We start from the raw sequence: 15,779 nt of genomic DNA, 5'->3' as shown, positions 1-15,779 counted from the left end.
GAAAATGATACTGATCAAGCTTATGAAACATCCCTGATAATGTTTAAATCATTATATGATGAACACTGTCCTTTAAAATAATATAAGAAGAAGCAAAAATATATAGACAGGCCATGGCTGACAAAGGGACTACAAAATGCATGCAAAAAAAAGAATACCTTATATAGAGAATTCATAAAATCTAGAACTATAGAAGCAGAAAATAAATACAAATTATATAAAAATAAGTTAACTAATATTATGAGGATATCTAAGAAGGATTATTATAATACAATATTAGATAGTAATAAAAATAATATTAAGGGCATGTGGAATGTATTAAATAATATTATTAGGAATAAATCAACAAATATAAGTTACCCTCAATATTTTATGGATAATTATAAGACTGTAAGCAATCGGAATGATGTGGCTACTGGGTTCAACAACTTCTTTGTAAGTGTGGGACCGAAACTGGCAGAAGAAATCAAAAATCCACAGCCAGAAGAGGGAGGGGGAAAGGTTGAGGATTTCTTAGATAGCAATCCAAGCTCAATGTTTTTGAAAGCTGTGACTGAAAAGGAGATTATTGACACTGTTAGCAAATGTAAGAATAAAAGGTCTACAGGCTGGAATAACATTGGTATGGCTGTAATCAAGAAAGTAATTGAAGCCATTGCAAAACCCTTCACTTATATTTGTAATTTGTCTTTCAAAACAGGTGTGTTTCCAGGTAAAATGAAAACTGCTAAAGTTATTCCACTATACAAAGATGGAGACAGAAATCAATTCACTAATTATAGGCCGGTGTCTTTACTCTCTCAGTTCTCTAAAATATTGGAAAAACTCTTTGCTAGCAGGTTGGATAATTTCATTGAGAAGCATAAATTGTTAGCTGATTGTCAGTATGGATTCAGATCGAACAGAACCAGATCGATGGCATTAATTGAGTTAACTGAAGAAATTACCAGTTCTATAGATAACAAGAAGTATGCAGTAGGAGTATTTATAGATTTTAAAAAAGCATTTGATACAATAGATCATCACTTATTAATCAATAAACTGGAAAAGTATGGTATCAGAGGGGTTGTACTCAACTGGATGAAAAGCTACATAGGTAACAGACATCAATTTGTACAGATCGGCGACAAGAAATCAACATGTTTAGAAATTATTTGTGGAGTGCCACAGGGGTCAGTATTGGGTCCAAAATAATTTATATTATACATAAATTACATATGTAAGGTGTCAAGAATCTTAAAATTTGTATTATTTGCGGATGACACCAATATTTTCTGTTCTGGGGAAAATCTGCAGCAGCTTTTGGAGGTGGTCACAGTAGAAATGAGTAAACTAAAAACTTGGTTTGACTTCAATAAATTATCATTAAATCTGAACAAAACCAAACTTATGTTGTTTGGACACCGTAAAATAAACACACAAGTAAAAGTGATGATCAATAATATAAATATAAAACGAGTGTATGAAAATACATTTCTGGGTGTGATTCTAGACCACAAAATCTGCTGGAAACCCCATATCAAATATGTGAAAGTAAAAGTGGCACGGAGCATTGGAGTGTTGGGAAAAGCAAGACACATTTTGAATGAGAGAGCATTGTATACTTTGTATTGTTCACTTGTTTTGCCATATCTGAATTACTGTGTAGAGTTATGGGGCAACACCTACAAAACCAATACACAATCAATATGCATACTACAAAAAAGAGCCATACGGATAGTTAACAATGTAGGATATCGTGATCACACCAATATACTGTTTTTAAAAGTGCATGCCTTAAAGTTCAGAGATCTGGTAGAATTCAAGACCGCACAAATAATGTATAAAGCAAAAAATAAACAGCTTCCTGGTAACATACAAAGACTGTTCACAGAGAGAGAGGGGGGATACAACTTAAGAGGTGAATTAAATATGAAACGGCATTTATACGGAGTATAAATGTAATGGAATTTAAAAAGATATATGAAAATATATTTTTACAAGGTACAGACGCGAAGAAGGAGAATGTGCCACTTGCTAGTTGTAAATGTTTTTGTTTGATTATACCACAGGACTGAAATTGATGAATTTACAAACCTAAAAACTTTGGTTTGTTTTTTTGTTTTTTCTACAATTGTAATTATTAAGTGTTAAGATTGGGATAGGACTGGATAAGCTTTGCTTCTTCCTATTCCATTTCGGACTTATTATCATTGTTATTTTGTTCTTTATTTTTTTGTTTTGTTTTTATTTTAATTGTACGAAATAAAGTTTATAAACATGTTGACATTGTTATACAATCAATAACTTTTTGGCTAGCGCGAGTTGTGTTTCACGTCAGTGCTTTCTTGTTTAATGGGACGGTTATTAAATTATAGTTCAGGTTAGCGCTCCATTGTGTAATGTGAACATTTATTTGTTATTGCCACTCCCCTCCAACTTATCCAGAATGCAGCAGCTCGTCTGGTCTTCAACCTTCACAATGTCACCCCCCTGCTTACTTCCCTCCACTGGCTGCCTGTCATGGCTTGCATCAAATTCAAAACATTGGTGCTAGCCTTCCAAGCAGTTAAGGGGTCTGCCCCCAGCTTACCTTAAAAAAATCATCAGACCCTGCACCCCTGCCAGACCTCATCGTTCGGCCTCCACAGACCGCTTGGCGCCTCCCCCTCGCCGTGGTGGAACGAACTCCCATTTGAAGTCAGAACAGTAGAATCTTTCCCATCTTCAAGCGCAGACTGAAGACACACCTCTTCAAGCTGCACCTCTCCCTGTCCCTCCCTACCTCCCTGTAAACCTTAATTGTTGTCTTTCTGTGATATTTACTTGTGTATTAGGATGTTTAGTTTGACTAGGTACGTAGTGTTTGGCTAGGTAAGCGGTTTGTTCATACATTTGCGTGTTGCGGTATTACGATTTAAAAAAATAAATAAATAAAAAAATCATCTGATGATCAAATAGGCCCTGGTCCTTATCTTTCTTGTGCAGGTAGCAGTTTAAATTGTACTTCCTTCTAGGGTCTTTCAGTGTTTATGGGTATGCACTTTGCACTTTGCTCTGGATAAGAGCGTCTGCCAAATGCCATTAATGTAATGTAATGTATTGCCCTAGTGAATGTTGTTTATACCAACTTGTATGGGTAATTTGCATTTGAATCTCTGGTACAGTTTCGTTATATAAGCAGGCAGACTGAGTAATGAATACGAGTTGGGTTCCTTTAGAGTATAGGTGTCAAACTCAGGCCCGCGGGCCAAATCTGGCCCGCAGTGTAATTATATTTGGCCCACGAGATAATATCTAATGTCTATTAGAGCTGGCCTGCCGGTATATAGCACATGCACCGCTAATACTACACATCCCAGAATGCTCTGCTAGTGCTAGCGTGAATTAAGACCTGTTAGTTTCCCTCCTGTTGACATTCATTAACAACCTCATGCTACCAGTCACCGTGGGCTAATTTAAGCCACCCCTCCCAAAAAATGGCCAAACGAAAGATGGAAAACAGGAACTTTCAAGACAGGTGGGAGGCAGAATATCTGTTCACGAATATAAAGGACAGACCTGTTTGTCTTGTGTGTGGAGCCAATGTGGCTGTAACGAAAGAATATAACATAAAAAGACACTTTGAAACGAAACACCACAACAAATACAAGGATCTGGACATGAAGCAGAAGCTTCAGAAAGTAGAGGAGATGAAAAAAAGTCTGGTTTCATGGCAGACGATGTCCACAAAAGCCAAATAACAAAGTGAGGCCGCTGTAAAGGCTAGTTTTATTGTGGCAGCAGAGATTGCTAAATCAACCCGGCCCTTTACTGAGGGAGAGTTTGTCAAAAAGTACATGTTAAAAGTTTGCAACGTTGTGTGAACTTTTGGGATTAAAATCAATGCATGGCACAACCACAGGAAAATAACTCTTTGAAGAGGTATCCAGATGTGTGAAAGAAATGAGGCTGCCTTGGGATAAACTTGTTGGACTGACGACAGATGGTGCGCCCGCGATGTGAGGTCAAAAGAGTGGATTGGTGGGCAGGATTCGAGAGAAGATGTGGGAGAACAATGCAGGTGAGCTTACAGTTTATCACTGCATCATACACCAGGAATCGGTGTGGCAAAGCCCTGAAAATGGAACATGTTATGAGCACCATAACACAAGTAGTTAACTTCATAAGAGCCAAAGGTTTGAATCATCGCCAGTTGGACTGAGTTCAGTCTTTTCTGGATGAGTTTGGTTCGGAATACAGAGACGTGCCCTATCACACAGAGGTCAGATGGCTAAGCAGAGGAAAAGTACTGAACAGATGTTTTGAGATGCTTGAGGAAGTCTGTCAGTTTATGGAAAGCAAAGGGAAAGACACAACAGAGCTCCGGGATGAGCTTGAGCTTGCAAATCACAAGGCATCTCGATGCGCTCAACCTGCAGCTTCAGGGGCAGGGCCGTGTCATCGCAGACATGTACGCTGCGATAAGGACTTTTAAAACCAAGTTGTGCTTGTGGGAGACTCAGATGCTGCAAGGAAACGTGGGCCATTTTCCATGCTGCCAAACCCTGAAAGAGCAGATCTCTACCTCCGTATTGCCAAGTGCACAGTTTGCTGGAACACTCAACGCACTCAGCGCCGAGTTTACCCGGCAATTTGCCGACTTTGAAGCCCAGAAATGTTGGTTTCAACTGCTTAGTAATCTGTTTGCAGTTGACGTGGAAAGTGCACCAACCAACCTCCAAATGGAGCTGATTGAACTCCAGTTTCCATGTTTCATTCCCGACACAATGCAACTCCGTACCCACGCTGCTCAAATGCTCTCTATGTTCAGCAGCACATATCTATGTGAACAACTGTTCTCTCTGATGAACATGAACAAAACATCACACAGGAGACGCCTCACTGATGAACACCTTCACTCAATCCTGAGGATTTCCTCAGCTCAGAGCCTGACCCCAAACATTGATGAATTGGCATCTAAGAAGAGATGCCAGGTATCTGGCTTGGACCAATGTGCATCAGAGTAAATCAGTGTCGAGATTTAATTAATATTTTCTTTTTGCATTTTTTTCTTGCTACTCCTAGGCATGGACTCTGTTAAAATAGTTGAATGGTTGGATTTTCATTGAAGGAAATTATTATTTTAGTTTGGTTGTTTTGTTGTCGGCCTGTGAAAAAAGTTTTCCATTGAATTTTGATTTCTCGTGTTTATAATATTAAGCTTTGCTTGTTCCGGATTCAATATTTAAGCAAAACTTAAGTAGGTTTCCATATGAAAAAGGTTATTATTATACTGTATATCTGGAGAGAAGGGAAAACATGCTCAATTATATTCAATTTTTTTATTAATATAGAGTCTGGCCCGTGACTTAGTCCCAGTTTTTTATTTTGGCCCACTGTGTATTTGAGTTTGACACCCCTGCTTTAGAGGTAAACGATCCCCATTACAGTAGAAATACAATTTCCCTTATAGTAGCATAGCAGAACCGGTTCTGGTAGGTATAAGCAAGTGAATGCTAATTCCAGGTTGACAGTGAGGGTAATATTGTGGCTTAATTAATGGGTCCTAAATACTGAATTGCTGTGTTTTTTGTTTTGTTTATTATTGTCATTAGACTAAATTCTAAATTGAGCACCTTGTAAAAACATCAAGAGACTATCTCAAAAAACCTAGATATTTATCTAAGCTGACGTTTGTTGAGTATTTTCCTAAAAGTATCGTGACCACCCACTCGGTCAGGTATTTTAGACAACTCCAGGGATTCGCCCTTCTGCTTTTAAATTCTTCTTCTTTCTACCTAAATTTTGGCGAACCGTTACAGAAACTGCGCCTGTAAAAATGACCATACTACCAAAAATGAACTACCTCTTCAGAATGATTCCAACCCAGCCCACCACAAAATGGTTTAGTTCATTAAACACCATCACAACTAAATTCTATTGGAGGAATGGCCACTTTAATGTGTGTCCCGGTTTGTGTGTCCCGGTGATCCTGGGAGCTAGGTTGTCGGGGCACTGTTAGCCCCCAGTAGGGTCTCCCAAGGCAAATTGGTCCCAGGGGAGGGGCTAGACTAAGAGCGATTCAAAGACTCCATGATACGGCCACACAATGACCCAGTTACCTCGCCCGGAAAAGGGAAACCGGGGCCCCCTGCTGGAGCCAGACCCGGGAGGGGAGCTCGTCAGTGAGCGTCTGGTGGCCGGGCCTTATCCCATGGGGCCCGGCTGGGCACAGCCCGAACTGGTCACGTGGGGTCGCCGCTCTGTGGGCTCACCACCTGCAGGGGTCGGCATCGGAGTCGGGTGCTTTGACCAACGGGCAGTAGGCAAAGGCGGGGACCCGGGCGTGCTGATCCTCGGCGTCGCAGACTGGTTCTGGGGATGTGGAACATCACCTCTCTGGTGGGAAAGGAACCAGAGCTAGTGCGGGAGGCAGAGCAGTACCAACTAGATATAGTTGGGCTCACCTCAACGCACAGTACTGGTTCCAGAACCAAACTCCTGGAGAGGGGCTGGACTCTGTTCTTTTCTGGAGTTGCTCAAGGTGAGAGGTGCCGGGCGGGTGTGGGAATACTCACAAGCCACCGGCTGAGCGCCACTGTGTTGGAGTTCCACCCGGGGAACGAGAGGGTCGCCTCTCTGCGACTACGTGTCGCTGGGGGGAAAGCTCTGACTGTCATTTGTGCTTATGCACCAAACGGCAGTTCAGAGTATCCGGCCTTCTTGGAGTCACTGGGCGGCATCCTGGAAAGGGTGCCACCCGGAGACTCCATAGTTCTGCTGGGAGACTTCAACGCTCACGTGGGCAATGACGGAGAAACCTGGAGGGGGGTGATTAGGAGGAATGGCCTGCCTGATCTGAACCCAAGCGGTGTTTTGTTATTGGACTTCTGTGCTAGTCATGGATTGTCGATAACAAACACCATGTTCGAGCATAGGGTAGCTCATGAGTGTACTTGGTACCAGAGCACCTTAGGCCAAAGATCGATGATCGACTTTGTGGTCGTATCATCAGACCTGCGGCCGTATGTCTTGGACACTCGGGTGAAGAGAGGAGCAGAGCTGTCAACTGATGATCACCTGGTGGTGAGTTGGATCAAGTGGCCGGGGAGGCTGCCGGACAGACCCGGTAAACCCAAACGTGTAGTGAGGGTAAACTGGGAACGTCTGGCGGAGGCCCCTGTTCGCAAGGTCTTCAACTCCCACCTCAGGAGGAACTTCTCACGCATCCCGGGGGAAGCTGGGGATATGGAGTCTGAGTGGGCCATGTTCAAAGCCTCCATTGCAGAGGCGGCAAGCAGGAGCTGTGGCCAGAAGGTCATCAGTGCCTGTCGGGGCGGCAACCCAAGAACCGTCAAGCTGAAGAAGGAGGCCTTTCGGGCTTGGCTGGCCCGCGGGTCCCCTGAAGCAGCAGACATGTACCGGGTGGCCAGAAGGGCTGCGGCTTCGGCAGTCGCCGAAGCAAAAACCCGGGTATGGGAGGAGTTTGGGGAGGCTATGGAGAAGGACTTTCGGTTGGCCTTGAGGAAGTTCTGGCAAACCATCTGACGACTCAGAAAGGGAAAGCAGGGCAAGGGGAGGAGAACTGCTGACCCGGACTGGGGATATTGTCGGGTGGTGGAAAGAGCACTTCGAGGAGCTCCTGAACCCAAACAACACGTCCTCTGTGGAAGAGGCAGAGCCAGAAGACTCGGGGGAATCTGCACCTATATCCCTGGCGGAAGTTGCTGAGGTAGTCAAAAAGCTCCTCAGTGGCAAGTCGCCGGATGTAGATGAGATTCGCCCTGAGATGCTGAAGGCTCTGGACATTGTTGGGCTGTCTTGGCTGACACGCCTCTTCAGTGTCGCATGGGGGTCGGGGACAGTACCTGCAGAGTGGCAGACCGGGGTGGTGGTCCCCATTTTCAAGAAGGGGGACCGGAGGGTGTGCTCCAATTATCGGGGTATCACACTCCTCAGCCTCCCTGGGAAAGCTTACTCTAGGGTGCTGGAAAGGAGGCTCCGCCCGACGGTCGAACCTCGGATTCAGGAGGAGCAATGTGGCTTCCTTCCTGGTCGTGGAACAGTGGACCAGCTCTTTACCTTGGCAGGGTTGCTGGCGGGGTCATGGGAGTTTGCCTATCCAGTCCACATGTGCTTTTTGGACTTGGAGAAGGCTTTTGACCGTGTCCCCTGGGGAACCCTGTGGGGGGTACTGTGGGAGCATGGGGTACTGGGGCCGTTGTTACGAGCCATCCGGTCCCTGTATAACCAAAGTGAGAGCTGTGTCCGCATTCTCGGCACAAAGTCAAGCACGTTTCCTGTGGGTGTTGGACTCCGCCAAGGTTGCCCCTTGTCACCGGTCCTGTTTGTGGTATTCATGGACAGGATCTCATGGCGCAGCCGAGGTGAGGAGAGTGTCCGGTTTGGTGACCTCAGAATCGCATCTCTGCTTTTTGCGGATGATGTGGTTCTGCTGGCTTCATCGGACCGTGACCTTCAGCACGCACTGGAGCGGTTTGCAGCCGAGTGTGAAGCGGCCGGGATGAGAGTCAGCACCTCCAAGTCTGAGGCCATGGTTCTCTGCCGGAAAACGGTGGATTGCTCCCTCCGGGTTGGGAACGAGTCTTTGCCCCAAGTGAAGGAGTTCAAGTATCTCGGGGTCTTGTTCACGAGTGAGGGTAGAAGGGAGCGTGAGATCGACAGGCAGATCAGTGCAGAGTCAGCAGTAATGCGGGCGTTGCACCGGACCGTCGTGGTGAAGAGGGAGCTGAGCCGGAAGGCGAAGCTCTCGATTTACTGGTCGATCTACGTCCCAACCCTCACCTATGGTCACAAGCTTTGGGTAGTGACCAAAAGAACGAGATCGCGTATACAAGCGGCCGAAATGAGCTTCCTCCGTAGGGTGGCCGGGCTGCTCCTTCGCGTCGAAAGGAGCCTATTGAGGTGGTTCGGGCATCTGATCAGGATGCCTCCTGGGTGCCTCCCTTTGGAGGTTTTCCGGGCTCGTCCAACTGGGCGGAGACCCCGAGGGAGACCCAGAGCCCGCTGAAGAGATTATATATCTCTCCTGGCCTGGGAACGCCTCGGGATCCCCCAGGAGGAGCTAGAATGCGTTGCTGGGGAGAGGGACGCCTGGAATACCCGGCTTTGCCTACTGCCACCACGACCGACTCCGGATAAGCGGGTGATGATGGATGGATGGATGGATGGAAAAATAAAACGCCCTGGATCAAACTTTCTACCTTACAGAAACTCAAAACTCAAGGAAGACTGGAAGCCCCAAACTTTTATTAATACTATTTGGCAAACCAGCTAAACTACATCACAAACTGGATTCATCCCAACCAACAGGACAACCCAAGGTTAGAAATAGAACAATCAGAATGTAAAGAAATTTCCATCTCCGATCTACCATTCCTCAGTGCCTCTATAAAATGCCACAACTGCTTCAAAAACACTGTCATTTCAAACACTCTGAATGCCTGGTGGAAAATTAACAAAATCTTTAAATTCACAATGACCCCATGCAAATACACTCCAATATGGCACAATCCTGACTTCTTGATTAACAAATCACCACTCTCCTTCACCTCATGGAAATAAAAAGGTATCAAACATCTTCAACACATCTTTCAGGATGGCACCTTCATTACCTTCCAGGATTTGGTCCATAAGTATAATATTGGGAAAGAGCAATACCTCCAGCACTTTCAATTAAAATATAAAATTAAAATAATGAACAACTACTAATAGATGAAATTAATAAAATAATCAACACCAAAATAATTATCTCCAAATTATACAAACTAATATCAACCACAGACCTAACAATATCCCTCCCCATCCAAGCCTGGGAAAAAGACTTATCACTCAGCTACAATTCAGACTTCTGGACTCAAATCTGTAGGAACACATTCACGATGACCACCGATACTAACCTGCAACTAATACAATACAAGGTAATTCACAGAATTCATATCTCTCACCAAAAGATGTTTAAAATGGGATTTGTGATCTCAGACACTTGCACTCACTGCTCTTTGAATACCCCAGATAATTACTTCCACTCGACCTGGCTCTGCCCACCAACTCACCATTTCTGGAAACAAGTCACAGACCAAATATCTCTCATTATGAGCTGTAGCATTCCACTCTGTCCATCCCTCTGTCTACTAGGAGACCTCTCAACAATCAACCCACCAAATCAAAATACCAAATCTATACTCATTGCCCTAGCTATCGCCAAGAAAACCATCCTCTTAAACTGGAAAACAAGACACAAAATAAACATAACGCATTTGTCTAATCTACTCAAAGAACACATATCCATGGAACTAATTTCACACCAGCGCCAAAGCTCACACATAGCAAACATCTTCTTGAACCGTTGAAGCTTTCCAGCCAATTGTCTGAAATGGCCTTCATTTCTCAAGGCCTCAAGTGCACACTAGTGATACCTGTTGGTAAAATAATGTACACCTGCGCCACGCGTGCCACATACCATAGCGCAGATGCATTTTTTTGGCAGCAAAATCGTACACACACACCTGACCTCCAGGAATGGAGTTCCCTTGCCTTTTCCCAAACCCCTTGGATTGAGTTGAAAAATATAATTAGTTGTTATTTTTTTTAAGGGAGCGAAACAAAGAGGAAAAAATGTAACAGGTGAGCCTTGAACCCTGGAGACAATCACACTAAACACAATACCACATCATGTTTGATTCAACAAGTTTGAAAATACAAATACAAATACAATTACGTTAAGTGATTACAAAATGAGGAACATGGAAAATTGAAATAAAGAGGAACAATTTGTGTGGGTTCCACTGGGCAGCAGGGGACACAATCGGCACTTAATGACCACTATGACAACCCGCAATCTAAAGTGGGGGTTTGATTCCTTATATCGACAAACCGAAACTCAAACCACAGGGCAAAGCTCTTTGCTCAAACCAAACAGATCAGGTGGTTCTACACAAAACGAGGCCTCATTGGTCATCAGTCATGTGATTTCCTGATAACATCACTATATTACGGTTGCAGTGCAGTTAAATCATGCATTATGCATACTAGCGATGAAAATAAAACCTTTGGTTGAGAACATAGACGGTAGAAGGTTGAGAACCAAGAATTTACAATCAATGAACAGTAAAATACCACTCTTTGCCAGAAGATGGCATCAGTGTATAAGAAATGGAGAGAATGGGATTTTCTTTACTTAAGTTAGCTAGTGGGCCGAATAGATTATTTAATGTAAATGACGCTGCTTGGAGAGACAGTAGTAATGCAAATATTGTACATAAAACGCATATTTGGAGATGTGCAAAAAATGTCCATTATCATTATGCTCATGTACAAAAAAAAGATTATTCTGATTAAATGCTTGGCACATAAACACGCACCTTAATCGGTTCAAATTTATTCAGCAGGCATGTAAGAGGTTCGTCTGATAACAAATTATTCAGAATTAGGAAATATTCAATGTGTAAATGTGGCTACTGTGATTTCTGCCTGGTGAAGTGTGACCTTTTTTTTGTTTCTCAAATTTACAGCAATCACAGTGACGACTTCAAGTTTTTTTTTTACCATTACACAAGGGAAAGCGCAAAAGGTGAGAGATGGCAACTGCGATCTGCACGCGAGGATATAACGGCCGGCCTAGCTTACGTTAATAGACAAAGTTATATTCTAATTCAGAAATTAGATTAGACTACCACATCTTGCATCCTCAAACTATTAACTAATTAGTCAAGTCAACTAGTTTTTATAAATACTCATTTGTTCACTGTGCAATGTATGAAGAACAATTTGTTCGACAAACAGTTTTGTAGATTTTTTCAAGTGCAATGTTGTTTGGGAACCATCGCCTCATTCAGATGAGCACCATGGCGCTGTCTAATGAAAATGGTGAGGTAGGCTGCTTAATAATACTGGCCTGTCACCCAACAATATCAAGTTTATTTTACGCATTTGTTACTGATGTACAGCCGGTATTGATCTACACCTAAAATGTAACATTGAAGAAACGTCAACCACAGTACAGTATGTTTTGCAATTAGCAACATGGGGGGGCTTTATATAAATGTTGCAATTTGCGATGCTTGCATCTCTGATCATGAACCCATTACTTTTTATAAAAATCTGCCTTCCTTAACTCCTCAGCTTGTCATTCCGGTTCGCTGCACTCGCTATTTTCACTCTTCAACTGCCAAGCAGTTTCCAGAGGAATACATAGCTGCTCCAGATGCCCACACTAGACTTCTGCTGTAGTCTATTCATTTAGAGTTATGATGCGTTATGTGTTCAGAGATGCTCTTCTGCATATTACAGTTGTTATGTGTGGTTATTTGCATTACTGTCACCTTCCTGTCAGCTTTGACCAGTCTGGCCATTCTCGTCTGACGTCTCTCATTACCAAGGTGTTTCTGTCTGCATAACTGCTGCTCACTGGATTTTTTTTTCTTTTTGCACCATTGTTTGCAAACTCTAGAGCAGGGGTCTCCAACCCTGGTCCTGGAGAGCTACTGGGTCTGCTGGTTTTTGTTTTCACCTTAAAATCAGCACCTGTTGAGACCCAGGTAATCAGGTGAGGTGAGTTAATTAATTAAATTAGAGCAGTTGATTATAGTTAATTGCAGGGTAAGAACGAAAACCAGCAGACCCAGTAGCTCTCCAGGACCAGGGTTGGAGACCCCTGCTCTAGAGACTAGTGTGTGCGAAAATCCTGGGAGATCAGCAGTTTCTGAGATACTGAAACAACCCTGTCTGCCACCAGCAATCATTCCACGGTCAAAGTTACCTAGATCACCTAGATTTTTCCCCATTCTGATGGTTCATGTGAACACTAACTGAAGCTCTTGACTCGTATCTACATGATTGTATGCATTGCACTGCTGCCACACAATTGCCTTATTAGATAATTGCACAAATAAGTAGGTGTAATAAAGTAAAAATGTTCCTAATAAAGTGCTTGGTGAGTGCATATATTTTCACAGTTTTTTTGTTTGTTTTTACATATACAGTAATTAGGAATTGTACAGCACTTTGGTTGACAGTAGTCATTTTTAATGTGCTTAACTTGACTTCTGCCAACAGGTCGATCAAATCACTCACTGTGAGGACAGGTTATGCTTGACCCGATCTGGCCTACATTGACACAGGTTAAATATAGTTTGTCAGCTAGTTGATGGTTGCTCCCTCCATTTCTCCCTAACAGCTAGACCAGACCAACTGTAATTGGGAGTAACCCTACAATGCAATTAAAAAATTATAGTATGATTTTGTTAACTTGAACGGTTGCTAAATTGGTCATGAAAGCCATTTCTCTAGCTGCATTCACGTGGCTTTTGTTTTACCTAAAGGTCAGAGATAGCGGAGTGGACTTCATGGCCAAATAAAGGCTTCCCGTTTCCCTACTACACAGCTTGTGGGCTTGTTTACCATTTTTGACACACCTGCTTCTTAAATGTGGCCAATATTAATTATATTTACAAATCCCGACACAGCAATAACTAACAAGTTCTTTTTGACTGGGGGAATGGGGAATAACATTTCAAATTGTAGAAAATGTAAGCATCTGATAGTTAAGCTATTGATTTTCATTGAAGTAGCATATATTGAAAAACAAAACTTGTGACAAGAGATATAAACACATTTTGAAGGCAATGTAAACACACTTAAGCAAACCGGACAAAGTACAATGCAATTTTTATAATTCGCCATTTCTGACATAATATGGCTTAAGAGCACCTAATTAACAAGAAATTAACAGCTCGTTAAAATATACTGTGGTATATATACATTTGGAATCTCAGAATTTTAAGAAGCTGTTTTTTTTCTTAAGTGAAGAATTGAAGTTTGGAAGCACGGGAATAAGTGACAAATAATCATTTTACCAATGCCTTTCCAAACATCAAATCTCTACTCTCACTGCTTTTTGGTGCATGAGCGGAAGATTCTATGGTCACCTGAACTGGGTGCAGCTTAGTGGCTACACTCCCGATGCCCTCAACGGTGGTGACAGCACAGTAGTGGAGGGAACAGATTGGAGCCAGACAGGCATTTACAGAGTGGTGACTGAGATGGGGTTATTAAGGACTTGAAACCAAGGAGCAGACAGTTTAACTGCTGATTATATAAAGCTACACACGAGGGCGTGTAACTGATTATATACCACTATTGGCATTCAAGGGTGTTGAACATCCACACCATACAGAATAGCTGAGATCCTGACCGGCTTTGCTGAGGCGTACAATTAGTTCCACAGAGAAATGAATCATTTGCCATTTGCAAGTCATGCTTTTGGATTTACAAGGCTGGATATACATGAAGGGCCTTGGTTTTTCCACTGACTGCTTGAGCTTTATTCATAGCCATTGGTAGGGTTTATATAATGCTTTTCCCATGATGTTTTTAAAAGGAGTGTATATCCAGGATACTCCTTATATTCTAACCATTTCATCTCACATTCAGAATTTAAGAGAAATTTGAGTTTCAGTTTCTAGTTGTCTTTTCAGTTTTATATTGCTCTGTAGATAATTCCCAAGTCAATTAAATTACCATGTCATGTAATGCACATTGGCATTCATTTCCTTAACTTTGACAGACAAAAAACATTTTTTTTGCATGTTCAGCACATCAAGATTGTTGAACATGACAAACCATTTTGTCAAAGTAATTCTGATTTATTGTGTCTAAACAAGTAATATTGTAATACTGTCACTGAAAAATAAAAAGTTGTGACTTTTTTTAGATTACTATTATACCAATAAACAAGATATTTAACTTGAACTTCTTTAGTAAACACTTAACTGCATTAATGTATAATGTATAGAACTTCAAACATAATCAGAGGACAACACAACACAGTTCTTCTACTTGTAAACCTAGAACATGTAACTTTTGCCCATGCACTTAAACCTACCCCAGTGTACAAAGTTGATGGTACACTTTTTTGGTGAGACAGTTAATACATTGAAGTCTAGCTATTGATGACTGTGCTGGTTTGGTTAGAAAGCTTGCTCTGCACAACATATTTTGTTGAAGGATACACAATCCGGTTCTGGTATACGTGAAACTTGGACACCATCACAGTACAGGCCCCACAGCCACCTTCTGCACAGCCAAGTTTGGTTCCTGTAAGACCCACTGAGAATCAGGATGTTAAAGAAATTGTACAGATATCGACTTCTGAAGAGTATTGAGAATGTAAAGCAATGCAAAACCTTTAGCAGGAGTAAGTTTGTACCATCCAAAACATAAACCTATGATGAGAACAATATATTACCTGGAAATGTGTGAAAATAACATATTTGCATTTATACTGCTAAAGCAAAACTTCAATAATCATTAACCAGAATAAATGCTGCAGAAGCAGGATTGAGTTACAGCTGCTACGCCCCCAAAGACAAGTAGACCGCAAGGCCATTGACCTTGATTAAACGTGGATGTTTGGTCATATGAGAGACAGTTTAAGGAACAAAATTGTTTTCCAGATTATATACGCTATACATTTCAAGTGACATCTGACTACTTGGCATGCACACGTTGTCCTTCAAACACATCCATTAACAACTAGTATTATTTTTTGTGAAGCACACATTTAGCGGAGGTAAACACAGAAAAGGACAGGGAACATTCTCTATGGCCATGGGCACTAAACAAGTTGTAAGGCAAACTTGTGATGCAAGAGCAGATGAATGGAAATAGTCATGAGTTACAGTACATGAATAATATGAAGCCTTAAAGCCTGACACAAATATCAATAGGGGGTTTCTTATTCAAGACAATTCAGAAAAATGAATAGGAATAGACTACATCATGAAATTATGTCCAAA

The 15,779-nt window shown here is 42.2% G+C and overlaps 1 protein-coding gene across 1 annotated transcript in view; it reads right to left on the bottom strand.

The window, feature by feature from the left end:
* Window positions 1-15,779, bottom strand: part of xdh (xanthine dehydrogenase) — a 120,498-nt gene that overhangs the window by 103,388 nt on the left and 1,331 nt on the right. Inside the window, exons 3-4 of the mRNA XM_061258428.1 lie at window positions 14,994-15,090; window positions 13,911-14,019 (exon numbers count right to left, since the gene is read on the bottom strand). Of these exons, the coding sequence (XP_061114412.1) occupies window positions 13,911-14,019; window positions 14,994-15,090 (206 nt within the window). The remainder of the gene's footprint in view (window positions 1-13,910; window positions 14,020-14,993; window positions 15,091-15,779) is intronic.

This window comes from Conger conger, chromosome 1, assembly GCF_963514075.1.
Source record: "Conger conger chromosome 1, fConCon1.1, whole genome shotgun sequence".
Classification (NCBI taxonomy): Eukaryota; Metazoa; Chordata; class Actinopteri; order Anguilliformes; family Congridae; genus Conger; species Conger conger.
Note: the sequence above shows the minus strand (reverse complement) of the source record. Positions and strands in the feature narration are given on the sequence as shown.